This window comes from Cyprinodon tularosa, unplaced genomic scaffold, assembly GCF_016077235.1.
Source record: "Cyprinodon tularosa strain WSP-4 unplaced genomic scaffold, ASM1607723v1 ctg482, whole genome shotgun sequence".
Classification (NCBI taxonomy): domain Eukaryota; kingdom Metazoa; phylum Chordata; class Actinopteri; order Cyprinodontiformes; family Cyprinodontidae; genus Cyprinodon; species Cyprinodon tularosa.
Window position 1 is genome coordinate 86,829 of NW_024039210.1, and position 20,838 is coordinate 107,666.

The 20,838-nt window shown below is 40.6% G+C and overlaps 1 protein-coding gene across 2 annotated transcripts; it reads right to left on the reverse strand.

Moving 5' to 3' along the window:
* Nucleotides 1–1,219: 1,219 nt before the first annotated feature.
* On the reverse strand, nt 1,220–20,297 carry tox4b (TOX high mobility group box family member 4 b). Of its 2 annotated transcripts, none has more exons than XM_038302117.1 (9): nt 20,156–20,297; nt 12,143–12,211; nt 9,347–9,634; nt 9,010–9,270; nt 8,596–8,916; nt 8,435–8,515; nt 7,723–8,364; nt 7,488–7,642; nt 1,220–2,095 (listed from the first exon to the last, which is right to left on the reverse strand). In XM_038302117.1, exons 1-9 carry the CDS (start codon nt 20,162–20,164, stop codon nt 2,038–2,040), a joined length of 1,884 nt encoding a protein of 627 aa, XP_038158045.1. In that variant the 5' UTR covers nt 20,165–20,297; the 3' UTR covers nt 1,220–2,037. The 2 variants fall into 2 exon arrangements, with proteins under 2 accessions (XP_038158045.1, XP_038158044.1); XM_038302116.1 differs by lacking the exon at nt 20,156–20,297 and adding an exon at nt 14,118–14,722.
* Between the last annotated feature and the right edge of the window lie 541 nt (nt 20,298–20,838).

The following is a 20,838-nucleotide window of genomic DNA, read 5'->3' on the forward strand; positions in this document are numbered from 1 at the left end:
ACATTCTATACAAACAAGCCTCTTAAAACAGTATTTTTCCGTTATGTTACTCTGTTATTTGTTTTTGCTGCACATTTCAATACGCACCGTACAACAGCGCCCCCTATGTTCAGTCAACCACACTAATTATTTTTTTTTTCCCGCCACAGCGCCTTGTTATTTTTTTCCCGCCACAATCATTAAAGCGATCGAGTGACGTGATCTCGCGATACAAAGTTTGATGCGCACTAGCGTTTTTTGACCAAGCAGCTCATCCGTAGCTTAAAGATGGGGAATCGTTGAAATTATTTCAAAATAATTTATTAAAATCATAAAAGATAAAAATATGAAAAATTACATATCACAAAAGTTTGTCTTTTAACTAAATATATATATATATATATATATATATATATATATATATATATATATATATATAATTTAAGCAGCTTAAAAGAAAACACATTTTTAACTCTAGTATCTCGGTGGTAGAAAAGAAGGTATTTTAGTTACGTTTTTTAGAAATAAATGGAGAAAAAAAAGAAAGAAAATTGAAATTTTATGCTTTTCTATATCTGATAACAGAAACATTTTTATGTAAAATGTTTCAGAAAGCGATAATTTTTTCCAATTTTTTCCTCTCCGTTCATCCTGTCTGTATAACTATAAACTGGATAATTCAATAAATGTTTTTATTTTAAGGTGTTGAATAGATACAAAAAAAAAAATCTCTTCAGCTTCTGTTTCTTTTTTAGGATGTTTCCAAAAATGTATTACATTTTGCAACAACTGGAGGAATAATAAGGTTTAGGTTGAATTGATATTGATCATTCATAAATATAAAATACCAAACACATATTTATAAAATTATCTTTTGCAAAATATTTCACTTTAAATTTAATGGAAGGTTTGTAAAATTCGTTATTCATTCATTTTTATATGTCCAAATGAAAAAAAAAAAAGTAAACAAAAAATCAGTAAATAAGCCAAACCAAATTGTAATGAAGAAATAAATGCCTTGTTTATATTAGAACATAAAATATTTTATTTCATGATTTTAAAAAAAGTTGCCAGGATTTCTGCAACAGACCACAGCATTAATGGCATTTAAACATCTGGAAACAGTTTGATTTTTGGAAGCAACTAAACCTTTAATTCTCCATCCATCTCAGACTGATTTTTTACTGACATGGCATCGGATAAAATAATAATGAAAAAAAGAAAGTTTACACTGCATTTCTTCCCTTCACAGCAGATGGTGCTGTCAGAGCTGGTGTCTTTTATTTCATACTTCTTATTCCATTCAGAAATCATCACAATTTTTTAAATCGCCAAATATTCACATATTCCAGAAGCTAAAAGGTGGGAATAGAGAGCATGTTAGCACCTGTTTAAGTGTTTCTCACCAGACAATTTCTGTGAAGTTTGGTGGAAATGTCCGTTTAAAGGTTGTCGAACAGAATTTAGCTTCTGGCTGATTCCTTCTAATCGCCGAACTCCTCTAACTAAGATATCTTTAAACCCGTTTGTGCTTGGCGTGGTTGTCGGTTCCAAATGTTGCGGCTCCTGAACCGCCGACATGTGCGACCAGAAATGGCAGCCGAGCAAATCACCCGGAGTTCCTTCACAATGATCATCCGACCTTGTAACAGTAAAGGGTGAAACTGCTCTTTAAACGGATCAATAAAAGCATCAGCAGGTTTACTCTTACATGTCATTTTCCTTGTTTTGTTTTTTTTAAAGAATTAAAAACACCATCATATAAATGTTCCTTTTTTATCATCTTTTCAATTCACAATACATGATCAACATGAAATACATGGAGCAGCATCAGCCATCCGTCCGTCGGTGTGAGCGAGCGTCCTTACAAATCCAGTGCTTGCAAACAGGAAACCAGAGGCGGCCATTTCCCTGCCCCTGTGAGGTCTTTGTTCTTGTCCCAGAGATGAAGAAAAACAAAAAAAGAAGCGAACCATTACGAGCCAACACCTGAGTCAATCATACATGTAGTATTAGTCCTGTTTGTGTAGCATTAGTTCCATGGCCTGTGTCCTTTCTCTATGTAACGGTGGTGGAGTTTGACCCTCGGATGGCGCACCACGCCATGAACACGTCTCTGTGGAGAAAAGAAAAAAAATCATAAAGATCTTAGTTATTTTGACCTTCATTAGTTGTTAATGATTCTTTAAGTCAAAAAACAAATCAGAACATTGGAATAAGCGTATTCAAGGGAATGGTGCCCTATTGGTTCGAGCATTGCGCTTAGAACCCAGAGGTTCTGATTTCAAGCCCCACTCCCACAGACTGCCACTCTGGGTCCCTGAGTAAAAATACCTAAGGGCTGGTTGTCCTCCCACAGCAGTGAGTCGCAGATGTTTTTGATTTATGCCCAATATTGAAGAGTGGTCTGCGCTATGTTATTCCACGCCACAACGCAAGAGGGGCAATCAGGAACTAGCTGTGGGTCTAGAAACGGCCGAGGCGGAGGTTCCCAGCGTTCTCGTGCACCTTGCTCTTCTAGCTGGTCCATCTTCACGAGTCGTTTTCCACAATGGCGGTCAGACAAACAGAACAAGCCGGTAAGGTACCAAACAGGAAATAAGCATAGCGTAGAGCGGATGTAGATTTGACCAATCAGAGGCCTCCTGTCTGCAGTCACCTACAATTTTTGGAGAGGTGCAGCAGAGTGTCTACGGAAGGGGGCGGGAGCACATTTGCAACAGCCGCAGACGACCTGGTTTCTGAGTATAAATCAGCCTTTAACCCAGGGGTGTGCAAATCCAGTTCCTGAGGGCCGGTATCCTGAACGTTTTACATCGTTTCTTTATCAAATAGGGCTGCAACAACGAATCGATAAAATCGATAAAAATCGACTTTTAAAAGCGTTGGCAACGAATTTCATCATCGATTAGTTGTGTCGCGCGATTATTGCGTCATCCGCCGCGCCGTCATCACTGCCTCTTGACTGAAAGAGGAAGAAAAAAAAATACGGCAGAGCGAGTCAGCGCCGCATGTGCAGTGTTGCCAACTCCGCGACTTTTCAGACCCCTCCAGCGACTATTTTTCAAAAAAGCGACTAACGACAAATCTGGCGACTTTTTTCGGTGTCACTGGCGGCTTTTGGAGACTCTTACGTGAAAGCATGTATCGTTCCTACTCTGCCGTGGGGCGCCTCCCCCACACCAACCGCGTTTTCCCGCAGTAGTCCCTCTCAGTCAGAGCCTCAGCGTCCAGACTGCAAATGAAGCGCGCATGCACCGGGATTGACGGCGCAAATTGATCACAATAATTAAAATAGCCTGTGCTTTGTAAAGCGAAAAAAGTGATAACACGCAACTTTTTTCAAAAGAAATTAACATGGCACGGAACCACCATGTTTGTTTGGTTTTAAAGTGGGGGAAACGTTACGTTAGTTTCTCAGGTAGCTCATCTGATGCTTTCCTTACCTACCTACAGACAGTTACTTACAGACAGTGATAAGGTTGGCTACTTATTTTACTTTTAATTTCATTTGAATTAGCTTAAGCAGCGTTTATATTTACTTTATAAATAAATTAACTTGCAAATTATGAGGGCAAGACTTTTAAAGTTTAAATCTTCTGGCAAAGATAAAGTAAAGAAGATCCTGCAATTTATGGAAGTAAAGCAGAATAAAATCCAGCAAGATCAGTAATATGTCAATTAATTATATGCCACATTCCCATGTAAATATCTGTCTTTGGAGGATGTGTTTTTTAGCACCCCTAGTTCTCTCATTTTTATTCCAAATACAATTTATAATTTGAATCACAGGGCTATTTTTATCTCTATGGTTCAGTATTTTCTCAAGTAGCAACTTTAACTGCTGTACTTTCCTGTCTTAAAAGGCAGAACTCTTCTAGTCTAAAAAAACTCATTTGTTGAAATGGGGGGGCCTATTGATTGAACCCCTTAGGGGCTTTTAAAAACAAAAATGTCTTTTTATGCGCTTTATGAAACAAAGTACCCTATATTTTGTGGATGTACAGCTACATTTCTCATGTAAGTTTGCGTAGTTTTAACACAAACATTTATTTTTCATATTGCACCAGTACAGTTAATGAGCAACCTGTACTTGTGTGCTTGTTTGTTCTGTCTAAAATGTTTATTTTGGAATAAAGAGGTTAATATAAAAAATATATTTTGTCCGATTCATCGATTAATCGAAAAAATAATCGTCAGATTCATCGATTTTTAAAATAATCGTTAGTTGCAGCCCTATTATCAAACACACCAGAAGCAATTGGCTGAGTTACCTGCTCAGTATGCAGTCAGTTTCTCACAAGTCCTCTCAATCAACTAATTACTTGATTCAGGTGTGTTGAACCAAAGGCACATCTAAAAGTTGAAGGATACCGGCCCCCAGGAACTGGAATTGCCCACCCTTGCTTTAACCCCACCCTGCTCCCCAGGCGCCGCACAACGGCAGCCTATTGCTCCTCAAGGGGATGGGTTAAATGCAGAGAGTGAATATGGTTGCTTTCTACTTGTTACAGTGTAATGACAATAAAAGTTGATTCCTCTTCTTCAATTCCCCAAAATAATAAAATAAAACAGGCTTCAACATTTGGACTCTAATCAGGTGTACACCTTGGTGGGTGTATCACATCTTTAGGCTTTGCGCAACATACATTTAGAAATGTAGTCTCTTCGAAAAATGCCATTCAGAGGTGGAATCCAGCTAACTGTTTGTCTTTGTTCCAACACTACTTTTTTTTTTTTATGGAAAGCATGTGTGCTTGACTAAAGGTGGAAATTTCATAAGGAAGACATGAGATAATTTTTAGGCACAATGTTATGTTTCATAGGTAACAATCAGAAAGTGTAAAGCGTGTGCTGCTTCATATTTCATGCTTGTCCACATTAAAGTCTGACGCGCCTCAGGAGCCTGAAAGATGCTCCTGAAGTGCGTTCATTTAAGTTTGTCCAGATGCGTCCGATACTTGTGCTGCTACTGTGTTCAATGACAGCGAGTGCCATGGCTATATTTGCTGTGATCAGAGCGTAAAAAGTAGTTTTAATATATTTTTATGAGAGAAAGTTCACATAAAACATGGTCTGTGCAGTCAGTACATCAAAATTAGGATCCTGCCTTTAAATATTATTTTGCTGTCCAGGGTGTTGAGAGAGGAACCTCTATAGCTAAAACCATATTAGTCAATATTAATTCAAATAAGTTACTTTATAAAAAAAAAAAATAAAAAAAAATAATTGTGTGGGAATTTAAATTTGGTTAGATTAAATTTTGTTTTATGTTTATAAAATGATATATTGCGATTCTAATCTGACTTGTGATTTAGGTTCAATAAAAAACTAATTATACGCCTACTGTTCGTCGCAGTTGGAATAAGATGTTCGAATTTTTCAGATATGTGGTAGAAACTGCAGGCACCACAATAATAAAAGCGAACACATTTTTTCCGGCAGGTTTTGACATTTTAAGTTAATTTAGGCGTTAAACTGTTTCAGAGGAGTGATTATAGCGCTCTGCATCAGCAGTGCTGTATCCGTCTCCCTGCCAGCTCCCAGGTCAGCTTCTGTGATTTGTTGATGTGGCGCGTCGAGCAGCAAAAGTTTTCTCAACTACAAAAACGTTTTTTAATTTTTTTTATTTCAAATGTTCACAAATGAAACATTCAAGCAAACATCCTTTGCTTAAAAGAATAATGGAAGAAAATTCCCGCCATAAAAAATTAGATCATCTTTCTTCTGCTTGAACATTCTAATCCACAAAAGCCAGAAGTCTGTCTGGATCCGTAGAGACATGCATTTGACCTGAGCTGCAAATAAAGACATAACCCTGAACTAGCATCATCTCACCAGCAGATGGCGATAGTGTAAACATCAGAGTACATCAGAGTAAGAAGAGCTGGTGATTTTTCCTCTCATTGTGCACCAGAGGACTGAAGTTTCTTTATTATTATTCAACTTTAGTGGTTTCAGTTCTTATTTGAGGCTACATGCTTTGTGTCCATGTTGCTATGCAGAAATATGAGATGGAATACTCTAAACAAGCAAAGTAGAGACTATTGGAAGACAAGTTTGTGTCTAAAAAACAGCAAACCTTTTATGTAGACATAAATGAAAATAAAGATCTAAATAGATTATTATGAAGGAAGGACTGCAGAGGACTGAGGAAGGGACACTCTGAGCAAACTGCCTTCAGACCGGAGCAGAGAGAGACCAGTACTATGAATCTGAAAAATAGAAAACATCTTCCAGGAGCACATTAGGCTAATGACCCAGCACTGACTTTATGGTGAAAACTTTTTTTTTTTTTAATCACACCAGAAGTGAATTTAAAGGAAAAGTGTTTTCAATATTAAAGCCCTTCAACCTTTACTCTATTGTAGACCTAATGAGGCAGAGCGTCTATTTAGGTTTCAATAACCTTTAAGAAACTTCATTAAACTAAACACCTGCACACCTTATGAAGATCAGGTCCTCGTTAAGAAATAAGATGCTTTAAATTTGTAGGGAAGCGGCTGTTCCAACGTTGCATTTCCGAATTCTCCCGAGTGGTGCACGACTTTACACAAGTGAATAAAGTGAATGTGATTGGTTGATTACAAGGGGGCGGGATTGTTGTGGTGAAAGGTTTGCAAGCAAGTTTTATTGTGGCCGGTTTGTCTGAAGCATCTTGCTAACCAGTTAGCAACGTGCTAGTAGGTTCCCAATGGGAAATTCCATTGGGACCAAGTAGCACTAAATTGGTGACTTAGAAACGACACTGTCAAGGAACGCTATGGACAGAGGAAACATGCAAGAGGAGGAGAGTTTAGTGTCAGAGTTCGTAGATGAGACTTCCCGGTCGTAAATTTTTTATTTAGAGGAGGAAAGCAGGGAGAAAGTTGTTGTGTTAGAGGACGCCAGGGCAGCAGAAGCTTGGTTTGGTGTAGAAGGCTTACAGCCGTACATGTTTGAGCCCTTGCCTCGCAACGCTGCCAGTTCTGTTAGCTCTACGCCTGCTGAAGACACAGACGTCCATCCCCGTGAACACTGGGACGGAACTCAATGGGAAAGGAAATTTTTCTTATTTCAACTGTTGCGTATATTAGCTGCGACATATGAATCAAGATGGTATGACCGAAAAAATTTGATTGACAGATGTCCGTTGATATATGATTGACCGAATTTAGGTGTACAAGCTGACGTACAACTAACTGGCCTGCATAAGATAACAAAAATAAAATAAAAAACAGAGCGTATGTTTATATACATTTTTAAGCCAGAATGATTTGACATTTAAACATGATTTCCGTACAGCTTTAAGCATGTAAAGCGCTCTTTTCATGCAGTCAGTTTGCATTAAATGTAGTTTAGTATTTTACAGACTAAAAGCTGAAGCCTCCATGAAGTAAAATATTTTGTGATCTTTCACTGAATTAATTGTTGAACCAGATTATTAAATTATCTGGATAATTTTATCTCGTTTCTTTCAAGTCGTTGAGTTAAAAAGAAGGTGTGTGGACTGGTTGTTGGTGTCGTACCTGCAGTGCGTGGCGACACACTCGTTGCTGCAGTACTCCTTGTCCCAGTCTTTGCTCTCCACCGCCGGGTTGTTGCAGCCGGCGCGCACGCAGATGTTCAGAGCCTTGGGGGCGCTCACACTCAGACCGGGCGTCACGTTCACCTCCACCTCCATCTGCAGTGGCGGGGAAAAGCGTCAACAAACCGTCCAATCGTGTAGATTTGAGGATGTTCACAGGAAGCGATCGAACATACCCCTTCCTCTGATTCCGCCACTTCCTCTCCTGCCATCACCACGGCGTCCGTCTGCCCCACCTCCAGCGTCACGCCGGACGAGGACGTGACCTTGCTGGAGGCGTCCCCGCCTGACGTGACTATGATGGGCTTGGCCGAGTCCTGCTGCCGCGACGAGGGGACCACTTTGATCTGGAGGGGAGGCGGAGCGGTGGCCGCTGAGGTGCCGCCGCCGGCCCGCGGTTTGGCCTGCAGAGGGGGCGGGGCCTGCTGTAGTCTGGGTGGCGGCGGGGTGCTCTGCATTTGTTGTAGTGGTGGCGGCTGGCGTGGCGAGGAGGTGGTGGTGCTGGTGACGGAAACGCCGCCGGATGGAAGCGGCGTTTGCTTGATGATGATCTTGGTGACGGTGGGGGGGTTGGGGGCGGGGCTAGGAGCGGGAGCTGGGGGCTTTGCGCCGGTGCGGGAACGCGTGGTCACGTGAGGCAGGTCCAGGATGATGTTGGAGGTGCATATGTTGGTGATGGTGTTCTCCTCCGGGTTGTAGTGCTGGGACCTGGTGGGGCGAAGGGTCGGAGTGGCGGCCGGGGCGGTCGTGACAGGAGGAGGAGGGGGAGGGGCTGCGGGCGGCGGCGAAGGGTCGGTCTCCATGACTTCGATGGGAGCCTGAAGAAGAAAGAGGTGCTTAGAAGCAGGAAGGCAGCAGAGGGTCTCGTGGCGCCCAAACCGGACTCACCTGAGCGTTCTTGTTGGCGCGGTACTCTGCCAGGGCTTTCAGGTACTCCTTCTTTGCTGCTTCGTTTTTCCTTTTGTAAACCTGCAGAAAAACAAAATAATAATAATCCGTCATTCAAATACAGAAAAGCGTCACTCCAAGTCACAGCAAATTCCTCCTACCTGTTTCTGCTCCTCCCCCAAACTGTCCCACATGGACGCCACGATCTTAGACACCTCGCCAAACGTGGCGTTGGGGTTCTGGCCCTTGATGGCGGCCTGCGTGTCCCTGAAAAACAAAGCATACGCCGACACAGGCTTCTGGGGCTCGTTGGGGTCTTTCTTCTTCCTTCCCTTTTTTCCTCCCCCCGCTCCTCCTTTGCGTCCGGCGCCCAAGGAGACTGCGGAGGTCGACGCAGAGGCCGGAGACTCAGACGTGGAGGGATCGAGCGGGATGACGCCGGGCGAAACAGCCAGAGACACTGGAGACTCGACGAGCACGCTCTGATGGGAGGAGGCAGAACGATGATCAGTCTGGAAGGTTCTGAGATGAAGGACTGACGTTTAAGGAAAACGGTTCTGGTTCTGCGGACTCACCCTCCTGAAGTCGTCCATGTCGTCGTCCTGCAGCGAGCTGGTGGGCGACGCCGTGGCCGATAGAGGGTTTTCAGGCGACTGGGGTCGCTGTAGAATGCTGCCCCCTCCTAGACCGAGTCCCAGATGAGCGCTGAGCTCTGATTGGTCGATAGTGGTCAGCTGGTTGGACCCCAGTAGGCCCTGGCCCATGTCAGCCAGCGGGACGTCAATGGTTACTGGAGACGAGCTGCTGAACTGAGACCCGATGGGATGGCCCAGATCCTGGGGAGGAGAGGCGACACCAGTCAGAGCCACTAACGGCAGAGATTTCTCTTCTATAAAGCCTATAAGTCCTCACCATCCCCAACGAGGAACCCAGCAGAGCGCTTCCTCCCGATTGGTTCATCACCCCCAGATTCAGGTGCTCCAGACCTTGCGAGGGAGCGCTGACGTAGGTGGAGGCGAAGGATGGGTCGTCCCCTTCCACCACGGCGTTTCCCGGTACGACCACGCTGTCCGAGGCGCCGGTGTCCGACAGCTCCCCGAAGTGAGACACCACGTCAGAGACGGTGAGCGCCGAGTCCGGGTCCAGAGAGATGGGCGGGATCTCGAACTCCTCATCGCCGAGGCTGGGAGTGTGGAACGTCTGGAGCCACGAGACGGAGAGGTAAGTTCTTCTGCTGTTCTTTCAATAATCAAGGTCAGTTTGACTTTTGGGCTTAATGTCATAAAACTGACGGTGCAATAAATTATGTTCAGACAAAAGCAACAGAATTCAGATTCAAGGCAGTTTTGATTCAAGGATAATAAATTTCAGAATTGAGCGACCTTCACAAAAATATATTCAAGTTGACCTCATTCTAACTTTATTTCCTGATATTTACAATAATTAACAGGAATTTATGGGATTGAACTTAATACGACCTGGAATTGGAAATACTGAAGGTTTTTAACTTCACATGGATTAAATAGAAATATAATCAATCAAGCAATTGATTGCATTTGCAATATAATCGCAATTTAACAAAAACCAGTTCTAAAAAGGAATTCACTTTTGGTCATGTTACCTTTAGCAAGAATAAGACACTGAATTTGCCTTTAGATGGCGCTTAAAGGACAACTACACAGAAAGGAAGAGTTTCAGCAAGCATGCAGATTCATGCATGCAAGTGAAAGTTCTTCTTTTGTGATTTGTTTTTTTATACAAAGGTTGCAATAAATTGCTGCAGCAATGGACTCTAGACAATCAATCTTCCAAAGTTATGAATAAACCTAAAACCTGGACTTAAACATCGACAAGCTTGTGGTTTGTGGACAGGACAATCTAAATAAAATTGCAAAAATGGTTGAAAATAACCGCAGTATTGTTTTTTGGCAAAATCGTTCAGCCCTACCAAACATCTGAGTACAATAACCCGATTTTGAAGTAAACCATGATCAAGTAGGCAGTAGGCACCAACTGATCCGCTGTGTTTTCCTTTTTTTTTGGGAGGTCGGTGATGTCCGATCGTTCCAATCAATCTGATCTACCTCTTTAAAGATCTGAAAACCTCCCAGTCAATAAACTTTAATTTAAATTTGAGAGAAGTTATTTCTGAAGTTTTTTTTTTTCACAGGCAATGATTGTTCTTTTTTTCAGTAAGTTAATATGGAAAAATATCTTGTTTCTTATAACTGAGTGTCAGTTAAAAAAAACAAATCTTTATCAGTCAAAATCAGAATCAGTGTGTCAGGCTTTTTAAAGATCAGGAATCTAATACTATTTTTTTTATCTGACCTCTGCTAGAAAACCGCTGCTCACCACCTGCCGCTACAGGAGCTGTGACCCTCTGACACTCTGGCTACATTCACACAGCAGCCAGGTGACACAAATCAGATTTTTGTTCCCCATATGAGACCTGGATCTGATCTTTTCATGACTGAACAACACAGATCCGATTTTTTCCAGTGCGATCCAGGCCACTTTGATCCGTGGTCCTGAATCTGATCTTTTCAAATGCGACTTGTGTCGAATGGCCAGTTTGCATTCATTCAAACTGTACTTCATTGATACCCGACAAAGGTCACTATTATGCCTCTCGCTAAGCAGAAGCAGGAAGAAAACAACAGTGTTGGACGATAATGCAGAGAACAGTCTTTATTTTTAACCAATCTTGAAAAGATTCTGCTGTTAAAGCGCTGACTTGGGTTGGGAAAGATCGCTAGATGTTCTCCATCACTACCATCAATGCTTACTTCCGTAAACACAGAGCACGCTCGCTTGTGATGTCATTGTGTCCTCAACTGCGCATGGGGGACACTTGGGTTGTATGAACTCAGTTCCCACAGGAGATCACATACAAGTTGCATATATTTGGAAATGTGAACAATGACGCTAAGGACTTGGATTTCACACAAAAAAATCCGAATTGTGCATTAATGCCTGCAGTGTGGACTTTGATGCCTGCAGCGACATATAAACGTTCATCCATTGAATGTTTTAGATTATCTTTTCCTGCCCTCGTTAGAACTTTAATTAAACCATCAACTTGTTTTTGCTTCAGTTCACAGAATTTAAATGTAAACTGAGGTTAGAAATACCAGAATGTCCATTAAGAACGAAGAAAAATAATAAAATAAAGCAAAACATCACAAATAAGTGAGAAATTTAAAATTTCCTTAACATTGATAAAACAATGGCTCAGATTTTATCTGTAAACATCCTCAAAAAAAGCCACACATTGTTTAGTCAGTGGAGCATATAGAAAAATGTAAGATTTAATTTTACCAGGAAAATAGGTGTGAGGTTTCAAATAGAAATAAGCTGATAACATTTGAGTTTCCTGATTTATTAGCGCACTCAGCAGCCAGACCTTCACATAACATAATAAATCAATGTATAACATTAGTAACTTTTTTTATTATAAATAATAAATCTTTAATTGTTTTTATATTCAGACTTCTGTAGCATTTGTTGTTTTTGTGTCATTTTAATCACGTAAAGGCGGAAGAAAAACCTCAGACGTCGATTCTAATTCAAATGTCGCTTTAGGATAAAATCTGCAGCTTTATCTAACTTTTTATTTTAGAAGCTTCTCTGTCTTTCTTAGAATCGCCATGTCTGCAACTCAAACCGCGGCTCTGATGGGGGATGATGATGGGGGGTAACTCCTACCTCGGAGGGAGAGAGGAAGGGATGGCCGGACCCCGGGATGGACAGGTAGTTGTCGCTGCCTCCAGGGAACTAAAACACAGGAGAAAAAGAAGTTAGAGATAAGGTCTCCTTATGAAGGAAAACTGTCAGATCACAGTTTTATCATATAAAACTGTCAGATCACCCTCCTACTGTCTGTTGATTCTCTTTTAAAATGAAAGCTTTTAGGCGCCAAATGCTTGGAATATAGAGGGAAAAAGTACCATCATTGATTCCCCAAAGCTTCCTACCTGTTAGACCTCAATGTTCGTCTCTTATACGTTCTACTCCTTCATTTAAAGCAGCTAGTTTTTATTGCAGCAGCTTGCAGAAGCACAGCTGTGATCTAAGCTCTTGGATTTGGTCAGGTGCTGTTTCAGTAACTTTATGGAGCCAAATGACCCCAAACAGCTGACTATCTAATGACTGGATCTTCCAGCAGAAGAACTGAATTTATTCTTCTATGATGGCATTTTTTTTCCCCAAGATGGCAAGATGGCCGGTTTGTCGAAAGCATTGTGCTAACCAGTTAGCAACTTAGTGCTAGTACGATCCTAATGTGAAATTCCATTGGGAGCAAGTAGCACTAAATTGGTGACTTAGAAACGACACTGTCAAAGAACGCTATGGACAGAGGAAACATGCAAGAGGAGGAGAGTTTTGTGTCGAAGGTCGTGGATGAGTCTCCACGACCTTCGTCATACATTTTTTATTTAGAGGAGGAAAGCGGGGACGAAGTTGTTGTGGAAGAGGACGCCAAGGCAGCAGAAGCTTGGTTTGGTGTAGAAGGCTTCCAGCCGTACATGTTTGAGCCTTTGCTTAGCTCTACGCCTGCTGAAGACACAGACGTCCATCCCCGTGAACACTGGGACGGAACTCAATGGGAAAGGAAATTATTCTAAATTCTTATTTCAACTGCTGCGTATATTAGCTGCGACATATGAATCAAGATGCTATGACCAAAAATATTTGATTGACAGATGACCGTTGATATATGATTGGTCGAATTCAGGTGTACAGGCTGACGTATAACTAACTGGCCTGCATAAGATAATGGAAACAAAGAAAAAAAAAAAGATTTTAAGACAGGATTTTTTTTTTATATAGAAATTTTCTACATTTTGCGACAATGGGCTATGATAAAGAGTACATTTAGTTACACGTTTAAGCCAGAATGATTTGACATCTAAATATGACTTCCCTTGACATCAGAAAAAAACAATGTCTGTATTTCAAAGTGACTCATTCAACCTAAAGGAGTTTCTACCACTTTGTAAAGAGATGAGTCAAATTCATTCTGATAAACACTAAAACTTTCCTTATATTGATGCATAAAGGAATATATGCTGGTGAAGATTCTCAGTCATCCAGGTCATAGTCACTCCAAATAAGAAAATTAAAAACAATCCCCTGGACTTGTTAACAAGTTTGAAGATGTTTCGTATTCCATCCAGGAAGGTTTTTCAATTGAAAATTAATTGAAAATCCTTCCTGAAAACCTTCCTGGATGGGAAACGAAACGTCTTCAAATTTGGAGACAAAGTCCAGTGCATTGTTTTTAATTTTCTTTTTTTTGGAACAAAGAAATATGAAACTACTAAACCTTTTCTTCCAGTTCACATCGCTCTGAGCTGCTCTACTAAATTAACTAATTAGGTTTAAACTGCATCTTTATTCCCATTAGAGGATCATATTCATCTATTTCTCACATTGAAAATAGGATCCTAACATTCACATTTTCCCTGGATCTCATGTTTTTTTTAAACAGAGAAAATCTGAGGAACTGAATGGTTTAAATATTTGTTTTTCTGGCACCAAATGTTGAAAATTATGCCGATTTCTTTTTTTTGGGGGATAATTCAATCAAACATCTATAGATCTCTTCTATCTATGGATCTGTGTTTATAACAGGGTAGTGATCAGAGGATAAAGTGTGATCCTGTCCCTTTCCTTTCACCTTGCTGTCAAAGCCATTGAAGGCGTGCGGATCCAGAAACTCCGGGTCTCCGTCGTGCTGACCGGTTCCGTCTGTTAGATCCGAGTAAAAATTCAGGTCCATGTTTTCAGCCGGGCCTCGTTAGATGGCTGAGACGCATTTACCGGTCCGTTCTTTGTTCTGTTTTCGCCTGAATTGTTGAGGAAGCCTCTCCGGTAGCTGCAGCCCCCCCTCAGCAGCAATAATCGGCCTGATCCGTCCGCCCTGACAGCTCTGGAGGTGGGATAAAGAGGAGCATGTGCGCCCCAGCAGCTACGCCAAAAATAACCCAGAGGCTAACCGCCGGGTTAGCGCGGCCGTTAACCGCCTGTGCTGCTGACCTGTCCCGCCGCGGTCTGCCCTGATACCGCAAGGCTGCGGTACTCTGACAACCGCACGCCCCGCCGGAGCCCCCAGTCCGTCTGAACCCTTTCAGTCAGACACTCCCCACCCAACTCCCCACGAGTGGATCTACCGACAGAAATGTTCACGGCGCCGCGGAGGTGTGAGGGAAACGGTTCAAGGTGTCTGACAGGCGGGGGGAGACCGAGCGATGCTCCGTGTCTGCTACGTGTTAGCCTGGCCAGGACGATCAATGGATCATAGAGTGATGGATCCAGCCGGGTCAGGACGATCAATGGATCCCAGAGTGATGGATTCAGCCTGGCCAGGACGATCAATGGATCCCAGAGTGATGGATCTAGCCTGGCCAGGACAATAAATGCATCCCAGAGCGATGGATCTAGCCCGGCCAGGACGATCAATGGATCCCAGAGTGATGGATCTAGCCCGGCCAGGACGATCAATGGATCCCAGAGTGATGGATCTAGCCTGGGCAGGATGATCAATGGATCCCAGAGTGATGGATCTAGCCCGGGCAGGATGATCAATGGATCCCAGAGTGATGGGTCCAGGATGATCAATGGATCCCAGAGTGATGGATCTAGCCTGGCAAGGACGATCAATTGATCCCAGAGTGATGGATCTAGCCCAGGCAGGATGATCAATGGATCCCAGAGTGATTGATCTAGCCTGGCCAGGACGATCAATTGATCCCAGAGTGATGGATATAGCATTGGCAGGATGATCAATGGATCCCAGAGTGCTGGATCTAGCCTGGCCAGGACGATCAATTGATCCCAGAGTGATGGATCTAGCCTGGCCAGGATGATCAATGGATCCCAGAGTGATGGATCAAAGAGCAGCTCAATGAAACACATGCTGGGTGGGTAAGTAGCACTACTTTAACTAACCTAACTCCGTCAGATGGATTTGCTCCGCATATCCATCTGGAAACCTTCCGTAGAAGTAGTTTTGGGAAGGGGCGAAAATACTGGTTAGCTAATTGGCCTATGTTGGTGATAGACGGGCCAAATAAACCAATCAGATCAACCAAGCATATAACGTAATAACAGAGCGACGACGAAAACACAACCACAAGCCAGGCTACTCTTGCCGAAACCAGTCGGGAGAATAGCAAAAACATCTTTTCCTCTGAGAAAAGCCTCCAGAGCAGTGTTTTGCTCTTCTTTCAGTGAAGAAATACTCTGTAATTCCGATAAAACTTGCTCGATAGCCACGCTAACGCTAGTTTCATCGGCTGAGGCCGCCATGTTCTTTAGACTGAACTGTTGCGCTTCTCGTTGCGTCACACCTCAACCCGCCTTAAAGCCAACGCTGATTGGACGTTCGTTTGGTGAACGGCTCCAAATTTTCTTTAACGGATCTGCGAGTGAAACCTTGAAAGCTCGCGAGATCAGGATAGTCTCACAAGGTTATACTTTAACACGTTTAATGATATTATTATTAGTTAAAAAAGAAAAAAACAGGTCATTCAGGATTTACTGAATTAAGATATTATTTAAATACTGAGGAATTTTTAGAGAATCTGATTAAATGTTTAGAAATTATGCAGTCAGATAAAGCCTATATGTAAGTTCTGTTATTTTAAATAAGGGGGTTCTGATACAACTTTCTAATTTCCAGTATGATACCGATATTGACCCGATAAGATATCCGCATGAATCATACATACTTTAACAGAGAACAAGTATAAGAATAACTGACCCATATATTATTAACCGATGGTTTAAATAGCCTTTAAATAGAAGTAGATAGAAGCAGAGTGTTTCTATCATTTTCTGATATCGCAGAGTTTTGGATGCAGGCTGATATATTACAATATTGGATTTTTCGCTTATATCGGACTGATTTCCAATATCATCGGAACAGGATATTTTTCATTTTAAGACTAAAATGCACAAAAAATAAATAAGATAATTCTCTCTTTCTCTCGATATATATAGAAGTAAATAGCTGTCAATAACTACTGTTTTCTTTATTTTCACCTGATCTAGCTCAAGTTACAGAAGAACAGGAAAAGTACAAAAGTAGGAGTAGCGATACTTCAAAAGATTATTACTTAAGTAAAAGTATGGTACATTAAAAACATTCCAAAAAGTACATTTCTTTTTATTTTACTCAAGTAACTGACTAAATGTAGTTATTTATTGACCTCATCTGACTGGATGTGACATGGTTTTATAATAAAAGCAAAGGGAGTATTTTTATTATTCCATTTTTTAAATCGAATATATTCAGGCTCAATCTAGATTGGGTAAATCGGACACTTAACCCAAAGCGAAAGTACTTCAGGATTTGCCACAGTAAGTGCTGAGAATAAGGAAGGAGGTAGGAAAGGAAGCAGGATGCTTCCTATTATAGTTAATTTATTACAGGGACCAACCTTCCCATCAGGCTTAGAGGGATTCCCATAATCCTTTGCAAAACATGATGCATAGGCATAGCGTAATTATTTGTTCACATGAACTCTGTGTGACACGTGCTAATGTACACATCCTTGGATGTTTGGGGCTTTATAAATGACAGCTTCAGCTGTTATAACTGTGTAACTTTTAGTTTTTGTAGTTCTTTTTCAGCAGGCTGAAGTCCCAGTTTTGAATCATTATCCATCTGTGTTTCCGTCACCCGATGGTGTCCAGAAGGGCTAAATCGGCCCGGAGTTCCTTTCCTACCCAGAGAACTGTTCTGCCTCCAGTGAAAAGGTAAGGAGGAGGAGCGTCTGGAGTTCAAACTATGCACCAGAGCGCACAAAGAGTTGGATGATGTTCAGATGAGCTACAGCAGCAGAAAGCCACTGGGAGGGGCGCTCCTTTGGATAAGAAAGGGGAGCCGAGGCAATTCCCACAGATGGGAAAAATGTTGCCTGGTCTCACATATTTCATTTGGGGATTTTCATCCACCAGATTTATTCCCAGCAATCAATCAGATCTTTTTCAGCGCAGATCTAGCATGCTGAAAACTACATCCTATAATGAGAAATGCTGCTCATAACCCTCAACTCTTTTTAAGCAAAAGAACCAATTATGCTCCATCTTCTGATCTGTATCAGTGGCTTATTATACATATATATAGTTTTTAATTCCTGCCTGCTTTCTGGTGAGTGTAGCTCTTTTAAGGGTGTTTTTCTTTTTTCCTCCCCACATCTGTTTCTCATCACTGTTCTACCATGTGCTGTGATGAGTGTGTTAAAGCATCTGATAACTTTCCACTTTAGGAGCATTCACTAAGGCTACGGTGAGCTGTGGCTTCCTATAATCTTACAGAGACAAGCTTGATCTTCTCTTACTTGACCAAATAATCGCAAAGGTTTTATGCTCAGGAGGAAAAAATTCTGTAATCAAACACCATGAACAGATAAAGCAACCATAACCGCATCCTGGAGCATTGTGTTTGAACAATAAGAGGAGTCCAAACCTGTGGTTTGGTACCAAATGCATGGCTTTAATCAGATGCAGCTGCTTCTGGAGTCTGCATGAAAAGATTAGTAACAACCACTATCAGGGCTGGAAATAAGATCTAAGAAACCAAAGGAGAACTATTGATCAGGAACACAGTGAAACATCCCGTCTAATAAATATATATCTATATGTATTTATTTACTTTTTTTTTTTTTTTTTTTTAAATCAAACCAAGTGAAACTAAAACTTTTTCATCTAAAGAGTTCTGGATAGAGCGCATTGACAGACGTTTTTTTTATTTTCTTAAATGCACTATATATATATATATATATATATATATATATATATATATATATATATATATATATATATCCTGCAATTAAGAGTTTAATTTCTTATTTAAATTCACATCAGCGGCTTTATGTTTAAAACTAGACATAGAAAGTGCTGTAAAAAATTCTCCCTTTGCAGCCATGTTACAGCATTTTCACACATTAAAGCCTGTTTAAAGTCATTCCACAGCTTCTCTACTGGATCTAAGCAAATACTTTGACTAGGCCATTTTAAAATCAGAGGTGGGAACATGGCTCTTATGCTTCTGCTAAATAATTCTATTGTGTCAAATCTAATGTCAACAGCGGGACAGTTAGGGAGTCTCCATTATTTTCTAATAAGTTGTCCAAGCAGGAAAGCAGCCCCACCACCACTGTTCAATGATAGGCTGCTTTCAAATTCAACTCATTTTTCACCAGATTAAACAAAGAAACTAGATTCAAGAAGCTCTCCCTCTGTCTTGGCAGTTAAAAAAACTCATCAAGACGTATGATGGAAAATGGGACAGAGTCTTTTATGATCTTTTGGTGCAGTTTTATTTCAGATCTGTTGCTTTTTGGTTCAGACGCCTTCCTGTTGAGACTACGGTGCTTCAGGAGCTTCAGGAGGTGGGGATGCTGATTGTACGGCAGCATGGCTTCTGTCAGTGTGCCCCAGGGCAGCTGTGGCTATAATGTAGCTTATCCCCATTAGCATGTGAATTAATTAATGGAGTAAAAAGCCCTTTGAAGTCCTCTGACTTGATTTAGTGCTATGTAGTATATAATGACCTGGGAATCAAACCAGCTCAGTAAACCTGAAGTGCTTTAGGTGTTTTGGTTTTGTTGGTGCCCTCCTGGCTGAGGGGTTAATACAACTCATGAGTAATATTAGTCGGTGAGCCCCTCTGAGATAAGGGTTCATGTTTTCTCCATCTGTAGACGGTGCCCTTATGCTTTAAATGGCTTTGTAACCCATTTCAGATCGACAGACTCATTTTTTCTTTTTTGTTGAAGTCCATCCTACTCATATTATATTATATTATGTTATATTATCTGCTTTTATAAGAGTTCCTTATTGTCATAATCAGGACTCAGCTGGTAAATTTAGCCGCAATTTTTATTTATTTACTCAGATTATCTTTAAAATTTCATCCTCTGCACTGCAAATATTTATTTATTCACTTTACTTTTCTTTTTATAATATTATATGCGTTTCTTGTGTTTTTATGTGTGAATGTGTGTGGAAGGTGTACTACTACTGCACAAAATTCACCCATACTGGGACAAATAAAAGCTACTGAACTGAAAACATATAAAAATGATTGAATGAGATTCACAGGGAAATACCTAAATGCTTAACAAGGACGATTTTCTAAACCACTGTGTAATCTTTTATTTTGGAGGGTAGAACCGGAAGTTACCAGTTATATACAGACTAAAGCCAGCGATCCTTTAGCTTTTTTTTCCTCTGGCTCAACAATAAATTTCGAGTAGAACATTTTATAGACACCACCGTTATGCCGTTCTTCTAACTATTATAACTATGGTAAAGTTAAGGATGAATAGCAATAAATCCAGGTCTTTATTGTTTATAACACATCCAACTGAAACTAATCTGGAAACTAAACATTTTGACCGATTAAAGTTTAAATAAAAGATTAATCCCTGTCAGTCGCTCATGAGAGGCTAATTAAAAACCTACCAGGGACAGCTAAGAAGTTGTTAAGTCGAAAAGTTACAGCTACAGGCCTAAAGTTCGCTCTTTATCTGTTTAACAGAAGTTTAAAACAGTATTTTAAATAAAAAAAGACTAATAGTAATCAGCTCAGACCAGGTGATCCGCTCAACCAGGCCACCATTGATTGTGAGAACCAAACATCCTGTTTTTAATTTTCAGATCGATATATTTTTAATATGAAAAGTTTCTAATACCAGCTAGTCTTACCTCCATCATCACCCAGAAATCTCAATCACGTTTTGTTTTTAAAATTCCACTTTTAGTGCTGAACTTCGCCCAAATTTCCTCCAGTATAACATGGCACCCGCTTCCTGATTGTACGCGTACGTGGAAGTGACGTCATCAGACCTAAAAGTGTGTCAACGTTTCAAAATAAGAGTCCGACAGTGAACGCTCCAAAATGACTAATCCATTTTTTCAAAAATCTGTAGGTAAAGAAAATCTTAAAATTGAAAACCTGAAAAAAGTATATATATATATATATATATATATATATTTTTTTTTTTTTTTTTTTTTAATATATATACATTTTCAAAAAACAATTTTTTTTATTAAACAAAAAACGAAATTTTTTTGGTCTCCACTTGAATAACAATTGTCTTTCTTTAAAATTGCTTTATTTACATTTTTAAAGTGACATTTTTTTCATAACTTTTATAATAATGTAATTAAAAAAGGTAAAACTCAGTCTGTTGTCGCCCTTATGTACGAGCAAGAAAAACAATAAAAAAAATAACCAACATACTCTTGTACAACAGTGGAAAAACAAGAACGACAAAAAAAAATACAAAGCATTTGAATGGAACAAAACATTTCTAGAGAGATTCATAAAAATAAAAATTACAAGCAATCTCTTACATACAGACGTGTGCGTATACACATAAAGCAGC